This window comes from Bubalus kerabau, chromosome 6, assembly GCF_029407905.1.
Source record: "Bubalus kerabau isolate K-KA32 ecotype Philippines breed swamp buffalo chromosome 6, PCC_UOA_SB_1v2, whole genome shotgun sequence".
Taxonomy (NCBI): domain Eukaryota; kingdom Metazoa; phylum Chordata; class Mammalia; order Artiodactyla; family Bovidae; genus Bubalus; species Bubalus kerabau.
The window spans coordinates 89,843,175-89,867,184 of NC_073629.1; the positions used below are offsets into that span (position 1 = coordinate 89,843,175).

General features: G+C 45.0%; 1 protein-coding gene and 1 long non-coding RNA gene across 12 annotated transcripts in view; one reads left to right on the plus strand and one right to left on the minus strand.

Annotated features, from left to right (window-relative positions):
* Positions 1 to 14,820: 14,820 nt before the first annotated feature.
* LOC129655404 (uncharacterized) lies at positions 14,821 to 18,841 on the minus strand. The gene is made up of 2 exons (XR_008715985.1): positions 18,703 to 18,841; positions 14,821 to 14,961 (listed from the first exon to the last, which is right to left on the minus strand). It is a non-coding gene; the product is annotated as an uncharacterized LOC129655404 (long non-coding RNA).
* An 81-nt stretch (positions 18,842 to 18,922) lies between these two features.
* The window catches only part of FYB2 (FYN binding protein 2), a 132,941-nt gene continuing 127,853 nt past the window's right edge, over positions 18,923 to 24,010 (plus strand). For 10 of the 11 annotated variants that reach the window (XM_055585767.1, XM_055585765.1, XM_055585769.1 and 7 more), the window contains exon 1: positions 18,923 to 19,169. In XM_055585767.1, the coding sequence (XP_055441742.1) occupies positions 18,927 to 19,169 (243 nt within the window). In that variant the 5' untranslated portion in view covers positions 18,923 to 18,926. The remainder of the gene's footprint in view (positions 19,170 to 24,010) is intronic. The other variant, XM_055585772.1, reaches the window with a different exon arrangement.

Genomic DNA, 24,010 nt, shown 5'->3' on the forward strand with positions numbered 1-24,010 from the left:
AGAATTTGTGGAAGTATAGAACCAGGCTCTGTTCAGACTTATTTGTTGCCATCCTTAGGAAAACAAGAGGGCTTATCAGAGTAGAAAGCTGATATTCACTGTCCACTCATGATGTGATAGGTACTTATATATCCCATTTCATTTCATCTTTATGGTTATTCTGTGAGATGGGCTTTGCAGAAACTGCAAATCAGAAAGGTTAAGTAATTTGCCCATAGTCTCACTTTTGCTGGCCCACAGATGTAAGATTCAGGCTCTGTCTCTCTGGAGACAGGGACCATGGTTGTCTCATCAACACAGGCTGCTGCTTAGCCAGAGTGCCGCTCAGGGGATTGACTGGAGATGGCAGAAAGGCCTGTCTTCACACAACAACCTGGTTTATGAAAGCAGGATCTTCTGAGCTCCATTACTTGGTATGAAAATAATAAAACCATACTTCCTAAAATAATTCTATAATGTTCATTATTTAGTTGGTTGGACGAGATTATTCTTTCCTACCTCCCCTGTGCTAGGGAAGAGTAAGTCAAATTCACTGTAGGCATACATGTGCGCGCACACACACACAACCACACACACATACACACTTACACACACACTTCCAGCTACCTCCCCCAAGCCCATCAAACGCCACTGCCTTCAGGGCAAATATCTCATGTCCACCAGGGCCAGAATTCACATCCTCTGATTTGAGTTTTGAAGACAGAGATTTACACAGGATTACAATCTTTTTTTTTTGATTGTGGTTGCTTCCGATTTCTATTGTCTGAATCATAGCCGTGGAAATAATTGAATCTTTTTGTAGCATAGAATATATTACTCTTGAAATAGTAGGAAATGTTGATAATTGCCTTTTATTGGACTCACAAATAATTTATAAGTTGGTCCGATTTGGAAAAAAAAAAATACCATAGTCTTTTATTTCTTTGGCTTCTTCCTTGAGGCTAGAAGCAGCCTCCAAAAATAGCTGCCTGTGCAGAGATGGGTCTAGCGCTCCCCCTTGTGGCCACCGTGTGGGATTGCGGACCCAGTAAATGGACCCAAAACTGCAGACACTGGCATTTGAATAATTCTTTCTCCCCTAAGTACACAAAGAAATCTGATTTATTCTTCACAGTCATGTCTGCATTACAGAGCACTTCTCCTCATAAAGTCCATCTGCTTTGGGGATAAGTAAATGATCAATCCCTCATATACATTATCATGCAGTGAGCACTTCTCTGAGGTAGTAACAGCTTCTGTGGTTTTACCAAATGTCAGGGAAGCTGAGAGTTTCTTCTTTCCTTAAGAAGATACTGAAAAGAAATACAAATTGACCTTTATGTAACTGCTTACTGAGGGAATTAACAAAAACGCGAAAGTGTATGAGGGGGGAGGGGGTGTTAGAGGAAAAAGAAGAAACTGGAGAAATTGAAGGCCGTGGGAATGCATTGCTTAGCTTAGAATCCTGGCTGTGCTAAATGGCAACCCACTCCAGTATTCTTGCCTGGGAAATCCCATGGTCAGAGAAGCCTAATGGGCTACAGTCCATGGGGTCACAAAAGAGTCGGACACGACCGAGCAAAAGCTCAATATCCCGCCTCTGCTTACAAACTGTGGTAGGCAGGGTCCTGAGATGGCCCTCCACCGGGTAACAGACAGACGGGCTCCCTCTTCCCTTCAGCGCGGAGGAAGACACCTTACGACTGGGAGCCACCCACTGAGTTCTGGCCAATGGGATGCAGGCAGAATGACAAGCCCATTTAGACCTTATTCCTGGAGCTCCCTAGTGATTTTTGGCCCTGTCTCTGTATTCACACCATCGGAACAGAACATTCCGGGATGTCAGGGTTAGGGAAGTAAGCTAGAACCATGAGTCGTCACTTAAGGGCACTCACTTAGGAAAAGCACTTGATTGTGAGCAAGAAATAAATTTACATATGCTAAGCAACCACAATTTGAGAGTTGTTGCAACAGCCAGTGTTAATTATCCTTCTAAAGCAAGTCACCTCTTACAGCCACAGTTTTGTCAACTAAAAATAAAGATAATGCGTGAATATTCAATGAAACAATGTATGTGAAAACATTTGGCACAGACTTGGGGCTCAATAAATGCTGGTTAAAAAGCAGTTGTTTCTCACATAAGCAATATTTTCATTCTACAAAAGAATTTTTATTGTTATTACACAGATTTTTATCACAGGAAAAAGACGACCCAACTCCAACTGGCAAGCCAAATGGGGATTTTATTGGCTCCCAGAGCTAGAAATTTTGTGTAGATTAAGCCTTAGTGCTGATTTAATCTATCCAACAACTCCAAGAACCTGTGTTCTTTCTTCTGCCTGGTAAGCCTAATTTTTTGTTATTGAATTACAATTGATTTACAATGTTGTATGAGTTTCAGGTGTTCTAAACCCGGCTCTCCTGATGGTCAAAGATGGCTGTCATAGTCCCCACTTCTGTATGCTCCTAGTGTGCTTTGAGAGCAAGAAGAAGTCTCATTCCAGTATTCTGAGAATCATCTGACTCCTCTGTTTGCACCGGTTTAGATCACATTATCACCACTGAACCAATTGTTGAGATTAAGGGCATGTACTGTTGACCTGTCAATCAAGACCCATACCTGGAACTAGAGGTGGGATCACCTCTACTTTTCCCTACATCACTTGGGCTTATGGGGAAAGAATGAGTGCATACATATTTTGAAGGTATATTTTCAAGCACAAAAAAAGAGGAAGCAGGGGGAAATGAATGCTAGCTACAAAAAGCATGTGCTAAAATTGGTATGTTTATTTTCCTTGAAGCAAAAAAAAAAAAAAGACAAGTTGTAGGAGTAAATGTTATTTTGTGATCACTCTAAGTGATCACCCAACCTTTCAGAAATCTGTAAGTTAACTGGATGTTATGGTATTCAACTTCCAAACCTTTGACAATGAGTTCCCTAAAATATCCTCAGATATTGACTTCTTGAAATATACTTGGATATTGACTTCCTGTCTCTCTTGACAGTGCAGTGTTAAAAAAAAAAATCTCAAGAATAATTTATTTCTTTGCACTTTCCTTTGATTTTGTGCAAGTGTTTTAAAAAGCCTAAGATGCTATACCAGTGAGAGGGGCTGTCCTTTTCATCTGCTCCTCATGCCTAAACTAAATCATATGATGCTCAACCATAAAATAATGAGACTGACTTTTAAACAGACTCCTTAGATGTAAGAATGAGTACTGCACTTCTGAGCAGTCACCTAGAGAAGTGATCTTCACATTCCAGTGATGTAACCATAGCTCAAATTGCATTAATTACACCTCAGTTTTGGCCACAAAAGCACAGTGACGTGTCTAACCATACTCTTCCTCTGAGGGATTCCCAATCCCCTGCGAGTTTTCAAAAAGGTGAATCTCATGAGAGTCCCTTAGGCAGCAAGGAGATCAAACCACTCAATCCTAAAGAAAATCCACCCTGAATATTCACTGGAAGGACTGATGCTGAAGTTGAAGCTCCAATACTTTGGCCACCTGATGCAAAGGGCTGACTCATTGGAAAAGACCCTGATGCTGGGGAAGACTGAGGGCAAGAGGAGAAGGGGACGACAGAGGATCAGATGGTTGGATGGCATCACCGACTCAATGGACATGAGTTTGAGCAAGCTTCAGGAGATGGTGAAGGACAGGGAAGCCTGCTGTGCTGCAGTCAATGGGGTCACAAAGGGTGGGACACGGTTGTGACTGGACAACCACCATCCTCCAAAGCAGAGGTGTGCCTTTTCAATAGTATCTTGAGCTCAGAAGACAATCACCAGGCCAGAGAATTCCAACCTTATTTTGAATAAATGTAAAATATGAGCACCCAGGAGGACACTGGAGTTCCCCACTGGCTTAGCAGGAGGAGAGAGGATCTTGGGGTATTAGACTCTTCCTCTACAATGGCGATCATCTGACTACCACCCTCTTTCAGTCACCCTGCAGCTGAATTCCCCAGGCCTCCAGGCTACTCTGAGCTCAGCAGACCCTTCAGGCCTCAAGCCGCCCCTGTGTTCTGCTGCGGCCCCCTCTGGCCTGCTTTTCTGCCTGCCCTCTTAGATTCTCTCTGCTCCCTGGGAACACTGGCCCCTCTCCTGAAGCTGAGGTCCTGGCCTGCCATGCCTCTCCTGAATGTCCCTTCCCTGCTTTCTCTTCATTCTCTCAAAGCTCACTCAAGACCTGGCTCATCTGTCATCTCCTCCAAGTTTTCTAACCCCTTCCATACACACAAAAAAAGGTACTTTGTTACCCTTTCTCTCTTTTTTTGATCTTGAGAAAAACATTTGGCCAGTAGGAGGCATGACTGGAGATAGGATGGGAGGAAGGGAGACACCAGGCTAATTGCCTCTTTTCTATAGAAGCCCTAGGAGGTTAATGTGCCAATGGCCATTTCTCTCTCACCTCCTCTGCCCAATCCAGCCCTGAGCCCTGATAACACCACCGCCTCTTTGTTATGTCCCAACTTTTGAGAATCTCTGGGTTTCCTTGTGGTCCTCATTTTGGTTCTAGATCTATCCCTGGTGTAACCAGTTCTTTGTGTTAAATCCCTTCTGTTTCAAACATTCAGGGTGATTTCATTTTTCCTAACTGGGTCCTGACTGAGAATGGTTGGTGAAGTGAATGGCATTAGTGAATGGATGAACAGACGGCCGTGTTTACCTGTCATATATAATGTTTATGTTTTACTTTCTGAGACAGTTTCATGACCCTTCCTGTCACTCTCTTTCCTTCTGCCACCCCTAATATTTGTTTTTGAGCCCTATCCACTTTTCCTAGCTGGACTCCCCCACCCTAACCCCTTGTTCAAGTTTACTCACACTCAGTCCTGCATGGCCTCTGCGTCGCTGACAGATGGTGAAGACATCGGGTGTGGAGTGAATCATCAGGATGAAAACAGCTGCAGAATCCAGCAAGCCCAGCCTGTTGGCCAGGACCCACAGGACGATGGTGGAGGATTCATAATCTCTCCGCTCTTCAGGTCTGTCTGTGACTTCAGCCAGAGCCAGGCCAATTTACAGTGATTCCCAGAGCCCAGTGCAATTTGCAGATAAAACGGAAGATGCACATTTGTGGCCAAAGTGGAAGATACAAGTATTAGCCTGGCTGCTAAAATGCTCCCCTGTGCGTGAGACCAGCACACAGCTGGATGGTCTCCTCAGCACTGCCCAGACCATCATTTTATTGCCATGGTCTGGAGGCCAAGTGAATACTACAAACCAGGCATTTGGAAGGGATCTGGGAGTGGGGCAGGTTAATGCTTCTGCTCCAGGAAGAGGGGGGGTGCCACCCAACTTCTTGCCCCTTCCTGCCCCACACAGCGTCTCTCAAATCACTTTGACCCCACGTGACTTGGCTGTAAATGAGGCTGACCAGCTGTTGGGAAGAAGCTTAGCACTCAAGGGAGAAAAGGAAAATAATACAATTTCATGACATCTCCCCTGAAAGGTAACACATTTATGGAGGAAACATGTATTGTGGGCCCAGCATTCAGTTGGATACAGAGGATAAAAGTCAATAAGATACAATCCCTTCCCTCGAAGGTGCTCCCGTCTACTCAGTGAAGACAGACCTGGGGAGAAAGGGCCAAAGGCAGTTTATGGCTGAGCTGGAGCCCTGACAGTCTATGTAGGTCCATGCTCAGCACAGAGGAATATGTGCCGTGGGTGAGGAGACAGGCCTAATCCCAGCTCACACACTTCCCAGCCTGGTGACCTTGATCTGTGACTAACTTCACTGAGTCTCAGCTTCCTCATCATTTTTACAATAAAGTTAGTGTAGTTGGGAGAATGGGTTTACATGTGGGAAGTTCTTTCCACCTTGTCTGATTCAAGGTCAGCCTCAGGACACTGGTGTCCTCCTGGGTGGTCACCCTGGGTGGTGGTTCCTCTACCCATTTTATAGGCCCTGGACTTAGCAAGGAGTCAGGGCCAGAAAGGGAGCCCTCAGTGAATGCCACGTGGTGACTGCAGCTGACTCCCTCCTGCTTGGTGGACACCTCAGAAGCCCTTTTTGAAGATTCTCAGACATCCCAGAGGGGTGGGGAGTTTGTAGTGGACTCAGAGAGGTTACCCATGTTTCTACAGGACCAGCTCTGTAGTCACAGCTGGGTTGTGAAGTAAATGATGAGGGAACTGTGGGAACAGAGGGTGGAGTATATCACCCTGCCTGAAGTCATCAGGAATGGCCAGATGCAGCAACTCTGGAAGGCTAAAGTGGAGGGGTGCCCGGGTGAATGGCAGGGATGCCAAGGATGGCATTCCAGGTAAAGGAAATGGAATAGGCAAACATCCAGAAGCAAGAAAGGGCACTGTGGGCCCGGGAATAAACTCTGATGGCAGCGTGTGGAGTCGAGTGACAGGGGCTGCAGAAGCTCCACGAGGCCAATTCTGAAGCCTGTGTGTCCTGGGAGAGCATCTGTGGCATCGGAGCCAGAGGAGGTTTTTGATGGTGGAGTAGATACATGGTCAGAGGGGCTTCCCTGGTGGCTCAGATGGGAAAGAGTCTGTCTGCAATGCAGGAGACCTGGGTTCGATCCCTAAGTTGGGAAGATCCCCTGGAGAAGGGAATGGCTATCCACTCCAGTATTCTTGCCTGGAGAATTCCATGGACAGAGGAACCTGGCAGGCTACAGTCCATGGGGTCACAAAGAGTCAGACACGACTGAGTGACTAACACTTTTACTTTCACTATATGGTCAGGTTTGTGATGGGGAAGACCACTCAGGTGCCACTAAGAAAGCTTATCTGAGGGGAGGTGGGATGTTAGAGGCAGTGTCATTAGATTAAGAGTCTTGCTTGTTGCTCACTACTTACAAAATCAATAGAGTAAGTCCCCTACATACAAATGAGTTCTGTTCTAAGAGTGCATTCATAAGTCCAGTTTGTTATAAATCCAACAAAGTTAACCTAGGTACCCAGATAACACAATTGGCTATATAAAACTGTACTGTAGTAGGTTTATAATACTTTTCATACAAATAACACATAAAAAACAAAGCAAGCACAAAAAATAAAGCATTTTTAATGTTATGGTACAGTGAACCTACCGGCCAACTAACTTACATGATTGGATATGCAAGCACATCTTTGAAAGTTCACAGCATCTTTTAAAGTTCACAACTTGAAGTTTCATTTATAGGGGACTTGCTGTTCTCACAAAAGTTTGTAGCAAATGAAAAGTGCCTTAATCACAATGCTAGCAATGTGGGGAGATGGCGGATTCAGTGTCCCCCCAAAAATATCTCCAGAGATTCTGCTTGATTGTGAAACTTTTATAGGGAAAGAGAAAGTAATCTCGGTTAAGCATTGAGATAGGGGGTCAGACTTATCACTATTCCCAACTGCATGCAGGCTCATTGACTCCTTGTGATCTTTCTTTAGATGTTGTCTTGTTCACACAGTTTGGGAGATTACTGAAGGGGAAGCTAGGGAAGTGATCTGGTCATTTGTTAATTACTTATTCTTCACTCCTTTCAGTCTATGGAAAGAACTGATAAGTTGTTAGGCAAAGTATTATGTGATTAAAAGATTTGAAAGGTGTGCTTGGGCTGCAGATGAATAGAGCCTGGGAGTGCCTGGTTTAAAAGTTACTTAAAATAAAATTTTGCTAAAGTGACAGGAAAAAGGGCTTCTATGGAGAGAGATTTCATGGAAAGGGCATCCTACAGCAGGGGGACCACCAGCCTAAGCCTTCCTCCTCCCATAGTAGGGATCAGTCAGTTCAGTTCAGTTGCTCAGTCATGTCTGACTCTTTGTGACCCCATGGACACCCCCATGCCATCACCAACTCCTGGAGCATGCTCAAACTCATGTCCATTGAGTTGGTGATGCCATCCAACGATCTCATCCTCTGTCATCCCCTTCTCCTCCCACCTTCAATCTTTCCCAGCATCAGGGTCTTTTCAAATGAGTCAGTTCTTCCCATCAGGTGGCCAAAGTATTGGAGTTTCAGCTTTAGCATCAGTCCTTCCAGTGAATATTCAGGACTCATTTTCTTTAGGATTTTGATTGGTTTGATCTCCTCACAGTCCAAGGGACTGTCAAGTCTTCTGCAGCACCATGGTTCAAAAGCATCAATTCTTCAGTGCTCAGCTTTCTTTATGGTCCAACTCTCACATCCATACATGACTACTTGAAAAAGCCATAGCTCTGACTGGATGGACCTTTGTCAGCAAAGTAATGTCCCTGCTTTTTAATATGCTGTCTAGGTTGGTCATAGCTTTTCTTCCAAGGATCAAATGCTTTTTAAAATTTCATGGCTGCAGTCACCATCTGCAGTGATTTTGGAGCCCAAGAAAATAAAGTCTGTTACGGCTTCCATTGTTTCCCCATCTATTTGCCATGAAGTGATGAGACTGGATGCCATGATCTTAGTTTTTTGAATGTTGATTTTTAAGCCAGGTTTTTCACTTTCCTCTTTCACCTTCATCAAGAGGCTCTTTAGTTTTTTGGTTTCTGCCATAAGAGTGGTGTCATCTGCATATCTGAGGTTATTGATATTTCTCCTGGGAATCTTGATTTCAGCTTGTGCTTCATCCAGACCAGCATTTTGCGTGATGTACTCTGCAAAAACCTTTGACTGTGTGGATCACAATAAACTGTGGAAAATTCTGAAAGACATGGGAATACCAGACTACCTGACCTGCCTCTTGAGAAACCTATATACAGGTCAGGAAGCAACAGTTAGAACTGGACATGGAACAACAGACTAGTTCCAAATAGGACAAGGAGTACGTCAAGGCTGTATATTGTCACCCTGCTTATTTAATTTATATGAAGAGTACATCATGAGAAACACTGGGCTGGAAGAAGTACAAGCTGGAATCAAGATTGCTAGGAGAAATATCAATAATCTCAGATATGAAAATGACACCACCTGTATGGCAGAAAGTGAAGAAGAATTAAAGAGCCTCTTGATGAAAGAGAAGAGTGAAAAAATTGGCTTAAAGCTCAACATTCAGAAAACTAAGATCATGGCATCTGGTCCCATCACTTCATGGCAAATAGATGGGGAAACAGTGGGAAGAGTGGCAGACTTAATTTTTTTGGATTCCAAAATCACTGCAGATGGTGATTGCAGCCATGAAATTAAAAGACGCTTACTCCTTGGAAGGAAAGTTATGACCAACCTAGACAGCATATTAAAAAGCAGAGACAGTACTTTGTCAACAAAGGTCCATCTAGTCAAGGCTGTGGCTTTTCCAGTGGTCATGTATGGATGTGAGAGTTGGACTATAAAGAAAGCTGAGCACTGAAGAATTGATGCTTTTGAACTGTGGTGTTGGAGAAGACCATTAAGAGTCCCTTGGACTGCAAGGAGATCCAACCAGTCCATCCTAAAGGTGATCAGTCCTGGGTGTTCATTGGAAGGACTGATGTTGAAGCTGAAACTCCAATACTTTGGCCACCTGATGGGAAGAACTGACTCCTTGGGAAAGACCCTGATGCTGGGAAGGATTGAGGGCAGGAGGAGAAGGGGATGACAGAGGATGAGATGTTTGGATGGCATCACCGACTTGATGGACATGAGTTTGGGTGAACTCCAGGAGTTAGTGATGGACTGGGAGGCCTGGTGTGCTGCAGTCCATGGGGTGGAAAAGAGCCTGACACGACTGAGTGAACTAAACCGAATTCTGCATATAAGTTAAATAATCAGGGTGACATACTTGACGTACTCCTTTCCCTATTTGGAACCAGTCCATTGTTCCATGTCTGGTTCTAACTGTTGCTTCTTGACCTGCATACTCATTTCTCAGGAGGCTCATAAGGTGGTCTGGTATTCCCATCTCTTTAAGGGTTTTTCATAGTTTGTTGTGACCCATATATATATAGTCAAAGGTTCTTTGTGACCGCATGGACTGTAGCCCACCAGGCTCCTCTGTCCATGGAATTCTCCAGGCAAGAATGCTGGAGTGGGTTGCCATTCCTTTCTCCAGAGATCTTCCCAACGCAGGGATTGAACCCAGGTTTCCTGCATTACAGGCAGATTCTTTACCATCTGAGCCACTGAGAAGTGATAATAGGAGATGGAGAGAAGAAAACTAGTTGGAGATGTTTTTAAGTAGTCTTGTCATTTTCTTAGGTGAAACTAGACTGTAAGCCTCCTGAGGGAAAGGACTGGCTGCTTTTGTGTCAGAAAACTTCAATTGCCTCACACCAAAATGAGCACTAAGTAAATACCGGTGAATGTTGTTGAATGAGGCACAATCAACTGCACTTGAAAAGTGAGGATTGATGGGAGTCAGGAATGGCAAGGTTTCATGAGCTGTTTGTACATTTTGGAGATTAATTCCTGATTGGTTTCTTCATTTGCAAATATTTTCTCCCATGTAGCTCAATATTAAAAAGAGGCCAAATAACCTAATCAAAAAATGGGCAGAAGACATTAAATCTAATGTCTAATCATAGACATTAAACCAAAGAAGACATACAGATGGCCCAAAAGCACATGAAAAGATTCTCACCATCACTAGTTATTAGAGAAATGCAAATCACAACTATAATGAAGTATCACCCACACTGGTCAGAATAACCTTAATCAAAAAGTCTACAAACAATAGTGTTGGAGAGGGTGTAGACAGAATATAAATTGGTACAATCATTATGTAGAACAGTATGAAGATTCCTGGAAAAGACTAAGGCTTCCCAGGTGGCTCAGTGGTAAAGAATCCACCTGGCAATGCAGGAGACGCAGGAGATGTGGGCTCCATCCCTGGGTCAAGAGGATCCCCTGGAAGAGGAAATGGCAGCCCATGCCAGTATTATTGCCTGGAAAATCCCATGGACAGAGGAGCCTGGCAGGCCACAGTCCATTTGGTCACAGAGAATCAGACATGACTGAGCATGAGTCCCTGAAAAACTAACATAGAGCTACCATATGACCCAGGAATCCTACTCCTGGGCATATATCCTGAGAAAGCTCTAATTTGAAAAGATTCATGTACCTCAATGTTCAGCACTATTTACAATAGCCAAGACATGGAAGAAACCAAAATGTCCATTGACAGATGAATGAATAAAGAAGACGTTACATATATATATAATGGAATATTACTTAGCCATAAAAAGAATGAAATAATGCCATTTTCAGCAACAAGCATGGACCTAGAGTTTATCATTCTAAGTGAAGTAAACCAAACAGACAAATATTATATGATAGTACTTACATGGGGAATCTAAAAATTAATACAAAATTACTTACAGAACAGAAACAGACTCACAGACTTGGAAAACAAGCTATGGTTACCAAAGGGAAAGAGGGAGAAGGATAAATTAGGAAGTTGGAATTAACATGTACACACTACTGTATATAAAATAATCAACAAGGACCTACCATATAGTACAGGGAACTCTACTGAATATTCTGTAATAACCCAAATGGGAAAATAATTTGAAAAAGAGGTATATGTATAATTGAATCATTTTGCTGTACACTTGAAGCTAACAAAGCATTGTAAATCAGCTATAGCGAAAGTGAAGTCACTCAGTCATGTCCAACTTCTTTGCGACCCCATGGATGGTAACCTACCAGGCTCCGCAGTCCATGGGATTTTCCAGGCAAGAATACTGGAGTGGGCTGCCATTTCCTTCTCCAGGGGATCTTCCCAACCCAGGGATCAAACCCAGGTCTCCTGCATTGCAGACAGACGCTTTACCATCTGAGCTACTAGGGAAGCCCAAATCAGCTATACTCCAATATAAAATAAAAGGTAAGGTTTCTGCTTTGGAAAGTAGATGAACTTGACACCATTTGAGTGGGTTTAGGGAATCAAGTCATTGGCTTAGTTATGACTGTGTTGAGTATGAGGTGTCTGTGGAATGCCCAGGTGAGCAGTCCAGCAGATAGTTGGATAAGTGGATCAGTGTTGAGTCCTCAATATATAGAACAGTGCCTCGCTCAACACACTGAGGAGGTGCTCAATAAATATTTGTGGGGTGAATGAATGAATGAATGGGTCTGGAATTCAGTTATGACTTAGACTCTTTGACTACCTTCTGTGAAGTTGTTATTGCACTCCCTGTTGTTTTCCTTCACAGCACTTATGGTGTGAAGCATCAGATGACGATTCACTGGTTTGTTAAATGCCCGACCCCCTCACTAGACTGCAGGCTCCATTGCAGTGAGGACAGTGTGTGTTGTCTTCTCCACTGAACGTCTTGGCCTAACCTAGCTCAGAGTCAAGATGAGGTCAGTATTTTTTGAATGAATGCAGGGCTGGGGATTTGGATGTGGACACAGGATGTAGGCAGAAGCCAAGGGAAAGGATGGGTCTTGGTGAGCTGGAGCTTCCAGGTTCAAAGTTACTTATCTGTAACATTTTTCTCCAACCTTCTCAATTCCCTCCTCTTCTCTACATGCCACTCCCTCCCAATCTAATCCTGATCAAATCCTTTCAGGTTCTTCTCTGAGCTTCTGTTCCCTCATCTGTATAATGGGGATTTATTATGTGCCCTGGCTGTGAGCACTGAATGAGGTAATTCAACTCAACAAATGTTTATATAGGTGATTAAATGCCACGGTGAGAAATGCCTTTGAATAAGCACACTGACCTTCCTGCTCTGTTCCACCTGGCTTGGAGCAGCCTCCTCTGCTCTGGAAAAGAGTGGGAAACAAGTTCTCTTTGACATATGTCACCCCCTCCCCAGGAAGCCCTTCATTTCAACCACAAGACTCTCATCTTGCAACCTGAACAGGGGCCAAATGGCCTGTCCCATCCAACACCCTTATTCAGACTTGATTGAGGTCTTTCACATGGGGCTGGGCAGGCGGGGGGCCCTGGCTGCAACCCACTTCCCTACAAGCTGCTGCACCAGCTTTTGGCAGCATGGAGCCTGAGGTCCTGGCCACTCTGACAATGTAGTTAGTGAGTGAGAAAATAGCATTATAGCAGAAAAGAATGTGCCATCATGGGGCTGCTTTCAGGATGATGAAGGGTCAGGAACAGCAAGTCCTGAAAGTGGAGACCAAGTTTTTTAAGACTTTTCTCCCTCCTAAAGGGCATACATAGGAGGTTTGATGATTGAAGCCAGGGCTTTGCACAATACACTCTCTCCCCCTAGACGTCCCCTCCTTGACTATCCTAGAACTAAGATCAAGACTTATTTCGACTCTGAAGCCTCTTTCCAACCTCTGGGCAGAGATAGATACCTCCTTCTCTATGGAGAGGGAAGAGGGGAGGGAACCAGCCTTTACTGAGTGCCTGTTAGGGGTCAATTACTGGATGTTATTCTTTATATTACTGTGTACCATTTTGTACCAGAACCATCTGTGGGATTGAGTTTATTAGACCCATTTTACAGATCAAAAAGTTGAGGGTCAAAAACATGAGTCACTTGGTTGAAGGAAAGCTTGTAATTGGCTGAGCCAGGATTGGTCAAAAATCAAATACCCAGTATATTTGCTTTCTCCATATTTCTAATGGGATATAATAGTGTTTTTTAAATATTTATTTTTCTTTTATCTTTTGGCTATTCTTGGTCTTGGTTGCTGTGTGGGCTTCTCTCTAGTTGTGGCAAGTGGGGGCTACTCTCTAGCTGCAGTGCGTGGGCTTCCCATTGCAGTGGTTTCTCTTGTGGAGCATGGGCTCAAGGGCAAGCAGGCCTCAGTAATTGCAGCTCAGTGGTTGTGGTACACAGACTTAGCTGCCCCGCAGCATGTGGGATCTTCCTGGGTTAGGGATTGAACCCGTGTCTCCTGCACTGGCAGGTAGATTCTTTACCACTGAGCCACCAGGGAAGCCCCAGTTGTATGGTTTTAGTTATCTGTTCACAAGTGAGTGCCTCTAGGGCCAGAATCCCCTCTCATCCATCTCCCCTCCTGCCCCTGCTATACACTGAGCAGGTCTAGAGGCCTTTGACCACCAGGCCCAGGTCTGCTCTGACCCTTAGCATCTCCTAACCAAGTAGGAGGATTGTAGGGGCAACCACACCAGCAGGGGAAGGAGGGCTGGTGCTAATCCTGCTGCTCTGGTCTCGTGTCCACTGTCTCCTGGGATAAATTTTCCATCACCACTGTGCTGCTGTGCCTCAGCTGTCACCCAGCCTTTGCTGTGTGCACCTTGTTCCACTGATTAAACAGTTGCCGCTATTCTTGATTTTTACTCATTTTTTTCCCCTCTGTAAGGCCTTAAACCCTAGTTTGCTTGCCCACTGCCCTAATAAATTGTCTAGATGCTGCAACTTCTTTCCCTAGGTGCTGAAGTCTATCTCAGGATGCTGTCAATAATCCTTTAGCTAACTGGTACAGTGCCTCTCCTAGAATCACAGTGATGCCACCTCTGTGAGCTTTAGCTTGGCTACTGCCTATATCATTGTGAGTAATAGCACTTGACTTGACTCCAATAGAACAGATGGATTTGAAGCTAATTCTGCCTCTTATAGGCTGTGGAAAACAGAGGAAAAACTCTGTCTCTTTGTGCCTCAGTTTCTTCATCCATATAAAGGGGATAATGACATCTAACTCTTCATATTATTGAAAAGTCTGAATTATATATATATATATATATATATATTTAATGTACAAAGGAAATTTGATATATGTAGTGACCATTGTGCCTGATACAAAACAAGCACTCAATACATAAAGGGTGCCTGTTGTTATTTCTAACAGCCCAGATCATGACATTTAAGCATAGAAATCTGGTCTTCAATTCAATCCTCAAGAAGCTGGCTAAATCCCCCTAAGGATTTGTTTCCCTATTTCCTGACCCAACTCTTCCTATGTTCTCTTCTTTTCCTGCCAGCTCACTGCCAGTTTTAACTACAGCTCACTAATAATTGCATTAGTCACAATAAGATAGGTTATGCTGCACTAACAAATACCCCCTGATTTTAATAGCTTTATATAGCAAAGGTTTATTTATATCAAACTCTGATGACTACTGGACAGGTCTCCTTAGAAGCTCTCTTCAAAGAACAGACTTTGGGATCCAGGCTCCTTCTGTCTTGTGATTCCACTCTTCTGAGGTTACTGCAGAAGGATAAAAGAGAAAGTGGACCACTGAGCAGGCAGCCGTACAAGTAACATCCACTACTCTCCCCACATCCCATCGATGAGAACTTAGTCATACACCCAAATCTAACTGCAAGGGAGATTGGAAAATATAGCCTTCTCACATACCCAAGAAAGGGAGAAAGAATTGGGATTTGGTGAATACAAGCATTTTCTCTGCTCATCTTACTCCCTTAGTAAAATAACCTCCATATTATTTAGCTACCAGAAGAGGTAGCTATATCTCAGAACCTTGAGTCTTCTATCCCTCCTCCTCCAGGCTCATCAGCATTATGCTGCTGCTGCTGCTGCTAAGTTGCTTCAGTCGTGTCCGACTCTGTGCATCCCCATGGACTGCAGCCTACCAGGCTCCTCCGTCCGTGGGATTTTCCAGGCAAGAGTACTGGAGTGGGGTGCCACTGCCTTCTCCGCTCATCAGCACTGTGAGTCTCTTGGTAATCAGTAGTGTACCCATGCTGACCTCAGTGGACACTGCTCTTTATTTAACATTTCATTCCAAATGTAGACCAAAGGTGCTTCCTTTTTCACTATTCCAAAGCTGAGGCTAAATATCAAATTATATTAGATTTTACCAAAGACTGATATATGAGGAATAAATACAGAGAAATCTACAGTTGCTAATTTGCTTTTTTACAAACAGATTTTATGTATCTTCAACTGAGTCTTCCATAGGACCACCTGCCTGCCACACTCCTGTCCTGCAGCCACAGCTCAGGGGCCATCTGACCCGTCCTATCCAGGAATGCCATACATGTGTCTCAAGTCCACAAAGTAAAGCATGGCATTTGTGGGGGAGTGATTAGAGGCAGGGGGATGGCTACATGGGTGGAGGAGAGAAGCTATTCCTCTGTAACTCCTTGCAAGGAAAGCAGATCTAACTCTTACCCTTTGATAGAGCTTTCAAATACATGTAAAATCAGCTAACCCAAATTATGATTCATGAGTCATATGCCAACTGACCTGTGCCACTCCTATCCTCAGTACTCTGAGCCTCCGAGTTGCAACCATGTGGTAATCCTGTGCCACATGTGGTATTCCATGTGGTATTCCTATGTTTTCCAAGGAAACATGACCAAAGAGAGACAGAGAGTTTCCTGATAGAGCTGCCCATCTGAAGAACTCCTTTTCTGGATGATGGGATATGGGCGTGACTAATATTGGGAACAATTCCCTACTTCCAGGCAAGCCCAGCTCCTTCCCGCTGAGGAGTGGTATTCCTTTGATCTCTCAAGATAAGCAGATGAGAAAAACATATTAATAATTCATCTGAATGATGCATACATAATGTAACTGGCGTTAATAGAGGGAGATGGCTTCCTTACAAGAGCCTAGAGGGTTGTTATGTCTCCAGCTCTGAGCAGAACTCAACATAAACTAGATGCTCAGATTCTTGATAAAAGGCTGTTAAGGGGAAAGCAACTTGCCTTGGTCATGTTTATTTAGCATCCTTCAGAAAAGCTCTTACTAAATTATGATATACTATTAAGATGATGACTTAGATAAGCACAAAATTCAGATGTGAGCTTCCTTCCAGAAAAAAAGACAAATCATCTGGCTTGTACAGTTTTCACAAACTGGTAGAAAGGAAGCAGACCCTTTCTTGAACCCACACATCGCCTAACATAATTTGAGGTATTTTATCCTTAAATGATTTCCATTTAGATAATTGCATACCTTGTAGTAATCATTTCATGTTTCCACACTGTTCATCAATCCTTTCTGCCTTCCCATCCACCCTGTCCTCTGTATGGCTTTTATCTTTCTGTTTAATCATTCTATTTTATTTGGCTCTGTATTGCCCAGTCCTTCAAGTCCTTCTGGATGCATCATGGAGGGGAGGAAGAAGCCATGGGTGAAGGTAGAGTAAAGTCAAAACAGAGAGTCAGACTTGGACTTTGCATGGCTGGGGAATTTTCCTTGACCTTTCTGAGTCTCATGTGCTTCACCTGTCCACCAGAGATAACCTCTCTTATCTCACATTGTCCTGAGGAACAGAAGAAAATATACACAAACCATGTAGCTTGTTACACAATGGAGTCTCAATAAATTGAGGTTCCCTTCATCTTTCCTTCTCTCCCTTTTGAAAGTAGTCAGGATATAAATTATACATAAATAAATCACACACTGCACTGGAAATCCTCAGAAATGATTAATGTAACTAATAATAATTTTAATATTAATAATGGGTTGCTTCAGCAGCATATCCTGATTCTGACAATCAATATGCTCCAGCTTTGTCTTCACATCAGGAATAGTGCTCAGAGCTTTACCCTAGGAAGAGGTGAATGCACAGCATTTCCCATTTGTGGATATTACTTAAATCTCCCTTTTTTTAATATCACAGTATTCTGCTACAAACCCTTACTTATGGTGCAAAGTGTAAGCAATATGTTTGCCAAGAAATGAAAAACAGACATGAATGGAAACACTAAAAAGCTACAAGCAGCGTGCAGGACTGAAAGTAAGGTTTGGAATCATGAAGAACGTGCTGGAAATACTGATTTCTACTGCTCAGTATGCCCAAGAATGGACAAGACCTTATTGGTGAGTATGGTCCATTATTCCCACTACAAGGAGGAGCAAACTGAAGCTAGGGGCTTGAAAGACAGCAATACCCTATAAGATATGGAGCCTAACTTTAGCCCAAGGATCTGCTAAGCTTTCTCAGCGAATGATAAGAGGGTTCAAATAACCCTCCAAGCTCTCAGATTCTGTGTTTATGAGTCTCTGTTTCTCAAGGATGCAAGTGGAAGCAACCAGAGGGGTGGTGAGTGTGGGCTCTGGAGCCACACTGCCTGGATTGCAGTGTCTGCTTTCCCATTTATTAACTGCCTTAGCCTGGATCAGTGACTTTCATTGGTCTGTGAATCATTTATCATTAAAACACCTTGACCTAAAAATCTGATTAAAATTCAGATTCTCAGACCTTAGACCAGAAGAGGGTGCTCCTGTCTTTCTGTCTGCCCCAGGGGCCTTGAAGCCTATAGTTTTAACACAGCTGGCAGCTGTGATGATCAGCTCTGTATGGGAGCCACCTGTTAGAAGAAAGGGCACTTAACTGAGTTTTCTCACCTGCTTCCCACCCCCCCCCCCCCCACCCCCGCCCCCCTTTCCCTGGACAGGCTTTTCATTTCTTGGGAACTTGGCCTAACAAAGCAAGAAAAGTCACACTGACTGTACTTGAGACAGAGAACAAGCTGCTGGCTGCCCCCCACCCCCCACTCCAGGACAGCTGTGAGCTCTGAACAACCAGAGATTGGGTTTCCAGCACCAGCTCTGTCAGAAAACAAACAAAAGCACGAACACACACACACACACACACACACACAAGAAGCCAGAAAACAAAATCCTTTTATAAGTAGCCAGACCTGTGTTGAAATCCTGAGCCTTCTGCTTACCACCTATGTGACCATGGGGCAGGTTTTTGGATCCTGTTTCCTTCTCTCGTTTTAAATGGGATTATAAGCCTCTCCAGGGTGAATGGAAGATTTGGGTAGAATAATGTATCCACATGCTCAGATAGGGCCTGACCAAAACAGGTGCCCCGCTCTAACAGCTCTCTTTCTGGCTCCCTGAAATCCCCCGTGAGCTTGGACGGCTCTGTCCCCTTTGGGCTTTGGTTTCCCCGTTGTTAACAAGAGGGGAAGCACCCATCCGCAGGGCTGGAGAGGGGCGGAAACTGTGACCGAGAAAAATTACATTGTATGGCCTGAGCCTTCTGCCCTAACCGGAGCCCCGCCAGCCGCCTTGTTCACCAGCTACTCCCACGAGGGCACAGAGTGAACTCCCTGCAGGGCGACGGGCGGACCAGCCTGGGAGAGAACAGCGGGCAGAGCCGCTGGCTGAGAAGCGCCAGAGTCTGCGGATCTTTGGACTGAAAGATCCCTAGCCCACTGCAGGTGCGGGTCCTGCGAACTCAGCGGATGGAGGCCGGCGCGCGCCCCGCCGCGGGCGAGAGCGCTCCAACCCCAGCAGAGGGAGGAGCCGCCGCCCCGGTGGGACAGGTGGGGAGCCTGAGCGCAGGTGTTTCCGCGGCGGCGGCCAGGGGAAGCGCTTGCTCCCTGGCAGGCGCTGGCAGAGCCAAACGGACCCTTGGCCTTAGGATCCAGCTCTGGGAAGCCGGTTTTGTCTCCCAGACTCTACCTCGGAAGAAAGTCATGGAAGCGGTAAGTCGTGGCGGATTTGGTCGTGGGCTTTCTTGTGCGTCCAGTTCCTCCCGGGAGAAAGCATGGGGAGAGGCTGCCTGTGCACCCCGCCTCCTGGAGAGGAGTAAACTTTCATGCGGTCCAGCTCACACTGGCCTGGCCTGGCCTGGCGGGGGTGTGGTGGGGAGACGGAAAAGGGGTGTGTGTACCTGTCCTGTGCCACCTTGGAGGCTGAAGGGCAAGGGTCTCAGGAGGGGTGGTGTGAGGGACTCTACCTCCAGCTCTGTGAGCCAGGCTTCTAACCTCCCCCTCCCCCGACTCAGCCCCCAGCCTGGGTGTCAGTGAGTGTTGGTCTCTGTCTGTTTGTCCTTTTGCCAGGCTGCAGGGGTCTTCTGGCACCCTACTCCAGTACTCTTGCCTGGAAAATTCCATGGACGGAGGAGCGTGGTAGGCTGCAGTCCATGGGGTCGCTAAGAGTCGGACACGACTCAGCGACTTCACTTTCACTTTTCACTTTCATGCATTGGAGAAGGAAATGGCAACCCACTCCAGTGTTCTTGCCTGGAGGATCCCAGGGACGGGGGAGTCTATGGAGTCGCACAGAGTCGGACACGACTGAAGCGACTTAGCAGTATCAGCAGCAGCAGGGGCTCTTCTGTGGCTTGTGGTTTTCCTGCGGGCTCTGCTTCTTATAAGCTGTATGGCCTGGGGCCAGTAAGTTCATTTTCATTAGCCTCTGGTTCTTCTCTGATAAAATAGGATTACTACTAGAATAACTAGTGACATGATTGGAGGTGTTTGTTAAGAAAACAAAAATTGGGGAAGTGCCCTGCACCGAGCAGGTGAACTTCCCTTCTGCTTGGATGGATGGCCACGTCCTGTTTGCCTAGTTGGAGAGTTTTTTCACCTGACTGACCATATTTTCCTCTTTCCTAATTCTCCACCGCCTCCCTGCTTCTCTAAAATAAGTCAGTTTCTCTACAAGGGGGCAGGGCAATGATGTGTTGCACCTTCATTGTCTTCTTTATTATGCATCTGGAGCCAAGTCATTTTCTTCTGTGAGTCAGGCACTTCCTTCCCAGAAGTTGGTTGTACGTGGGGACGGAGGACCCATTTTATCGGTCACCGATCAGAAGAAGCTCCCCTTGGTCCCAAGGCAGTGGACACCTGTCTCTCTGTGGCTGACCCTCCATTCCAGCTAGCTGAGTTTTGGAAGAGAGAGCAAAGGCACACTGATATGGTTTCTGTCTCCCCTCCTCTGAATTCTCTCCCTATCCTACAGTTTATCAATTTCTGAGAAACTCCTAATTGATGGGAAAATGTCAGGGTGAATAGATCCAGTGTGGTTGTGAATAAAAAGAAACAAACTTATATTTTGCCCTCTCTGATATGTGAGGGGTATGCACTAGCTTGCATTGTTTCAGTGTATCTAGGTAACAACACAGTGAGGTCGAGGTCAGTGCTTTCTGCCCCAGTTCTTACAGGGAGGAAACAGAATGTTATCACACAGCTGGTAAGCAGCAGAGCCAAAGCATGGGATGTGATTTGTCAATAACAAATATTGAATGCCAACTATAAGCCAGGCACTGCCGGCAAGGATGACAACTGGAAAACGGGGGAATGTTAGGTAACTGGAGAGAAAAATGTACCAAAGGGCATGTTAGCTCATGGCATTTTTATGGGATAAGATAATGCAGTTATGGGATAAGCTGATGTGGTTATGCAATGTTTTCTGCTCAGAGAAAGGGGGGGGGAGATCAAAAGAGAAATATGGGTTATTTCTCATTTTAAAAGGAGGATTTGTTTTTTTGTAAAGCTAACAAAACACCCAGTCCATATGCATAACTAAGCACCTGCATTGTGTTGTTAAGCCTCTTTCAGGGGCTGCAGATGCAGCCGTGACCCAGCCAGAAATGCCTGTCTTCATACAGCTTGTGTTCTACTGGTGAAGACACACACACGTTAGGTCAAATGGTGGTGAACTCAGTGTAGAAGCACAGAGTAAGGCAGAGTTTGAGGACTCTGAGGCAGTGAGCAGGAGAAGCTGGTATTTTAAGTGGGATAGTTTCAAGAACAGCATCAGTACAAAGTGCTATTTGAGCAGACGCTCGAAGCAGGTGAGGACTTTGGTGCTGTGGATCTTGTAGGGAAGAGCGCTCTGCAGAGGGATACAAAACAAGTGCAAAAAGGCCCTGGGGCAGAAGCTTGTCTGATGTGTTCAAGGGCTCAGTAAGATGCCCAGCATGGAGATCAAAGGAGAGAGTGCGAAGAAGTGGAGGTCAGGTCACGTAGGATGCTGGAGGCCATTGTGGGAATTCCAGGTGCTCCTCCGAGTGAGATGGAGAGCACCTGAGTGTAATGAGTGGCAGAAGAGAATGATCCCACTTGCTTTTTAAAAGGATCAGCTGGCTGTTTAGAAACTTGATGGTAGAAGAAGCAGGATTAGAAGCTGGCTGACCAGTTAGGAGGCTCTTGCCCGAATTCAAGCAAGAGAATATGAAGGCTTAGGCCACAGTCTTAGCAATAAAGGTGACTAGAAATGGCTAGGTTCTGGATATGTATTAAAGGTGGATTTAACAAGATTAACTGATGGATGAAACAAAAAATGTGAAAGAAAGTGATGCCAGGGTGTGAAGCCTAAGCACCTTGAAGAATGTAGCTGACATTGAATGAGATGATTTAAGGTGGAACAGGTTTGCAAGGAGACCAGGGGGTCAGTTTTAGACATAGTAAATTATAGGTTGAGGGGCTGAGTAGACAGATACTGAGTTTAGAGTTTGAGGGGGAGGCCCAGGTAGGAATATGATTAACATAAAAAATTTTCATTGCTTGGCATAATGCTGGGTGCATAGCAGCATTTAGTATATGTTTCTGTGGTGGTTTTCAAACTTGGCTACACATTCTCTGACATTCCTCCCATCAAGATGTGGAGTCTGTGTTCCCTTGCCTTGAATCTGGGCAGAATCACGACTGGTGTGGCCAATAGACGGTGACACTAGACTGTGACAATAGACTGTGTTTGGCCAATAGACAAGTAACATTATGTGACTTTAGAGGCTGTGTCGTAAAGGAATATGTAGCTTCTACCTGGTTTGTGAGAACCCTTACTCTTGCAGCCCTTAACCCCCATGTAAGAGGTCTATGGAGACATCTGTCAACCAGCTGCTCTGGTTGACAGTTCTGCTAAACCTAGCCTTCCAGCATTCCTGCATGACAAAGAACCAGGGTTCTGCAGACCAGCCCATTTACTGGTGAGATACCACTGGGGCAATTTTATCACCACCCTGTGGAACAAAAGGGTCACCCTACTGAACCTAGCCCAAATTCCTATCCCAGCTAAATTGTGAGATAAGGAAAAATGGTTATTGTTTTAGGCCACTCAGTTGTGAGGTGGTCTGTTTTGCAACAGTAGATACCAGAACTATTAATTCTTTCATTCTTTTAGTTATAAAAGTATCATTCTCCCCCATGGATATAAGGCTCTAGGGAGTTCTGTAAAAATATACTTTGTTACATAGTTCAGAGGTTGATGAAGTTCTACCTTGGTGCCTTCCCTCAGCTGAGTAGTTCCCCAGTCTTTGCAAGAGAGAATCCAAGCATTTTTAAGCTGAGATTGTTTGTCAGTAGGGGAGCTTAGAAAGTGGTACTTGAAATCTTGATGAATGAGCATTGGCTGCTACTGCTGCTAAGTCGCTTCAGTCGTGTCTGATTCTGTATGACCCCATAGACGGCAGCCCACCAGGCTCCTCCATCCCTGGGCTTCTTCAGGCAAGAATTCTGGAGTGGGTTGCCATTTCCTTCTCCAATGTGTGAAAGTGAAAAGGGAAAGTGAAGTCACTCAGTCATGTCTGACTCTTAGCAACCCCATGAACCTCAGCCTACCAGGCTTCTCCGTCCATGGGATTTTCCAGGCAAGAGTACTGGAGTGGGGTGCCATTGCCTTCTCCTGAGCATTGGCATTGGAGTCCAAATACCTGTATTTATGTTTGCTTCTGCCTCTTACTAGCCAAGTGATTTGAGCCAACCATTGAATAATAAAATGTAGGAGTTGGGAGATTTCTCAAAGACCAGCCAGTCTAATGACTCCCATTTTAGAGATGGGAAACTTGGAGCCCAGGAGGGAAAGGTCACACACTTTGTAACTACTTCTCGGCTGTGCCTCATACATAGTGGATGCTCTTAAATGACCTTGTTATTTTTTGAGAGTAAACTCTAGCATCAGATCATTAGGCTCTCCTCTTGCATTGCTCAGCAGAAAATCACCAAACTTCTTCTCTGAGTCAGGCCCTAGCTTAGAATTTCTGAGGGGGGCATCTATCATACATGTCCTCTAGTTGCTCAGTTTGGCAGGGGAGAGTGTCAAGAAAACAGATAATTGCAGTATTAATGAAAAGTAGGATAGTGAAGAAAGGCTCAGGTTTTACCAGGAGCACCAAGAATGGGGACCCAACTCTTAAGTGGGACCATCCAGGGCCTATTGGAGGAGCTGGTATCTGAGATGCATGTCAGAGGAAGGACGGAAAGGGGAGGGAGGAGCAGGCAGGGATGAGGGACAAGGGGAGACCCAAATCCCAAGAAGTAAATTGGAGCCAGGTACTGAAAGCATCAGTATCTGGATAGCATCACCAACTCAATGGACGTGAGTTTGAACAAGCGCTGGGAGATAGTGAAGAACAGGGAAGTTGGCGTGCTGCAGTCCATGGGAGTTGGACATGACTTAGTGACTGAATAACAACTGAAGCCCTTGAACATGGATGTACTTCATGCTGGAGACCAAGGGAGCCACTGAGGGCCGGCACCTCCGGGATGGGACTAAACACACCCCTGTAATCTTGTCGTGCTCTGACATCATAGGCCTGTCC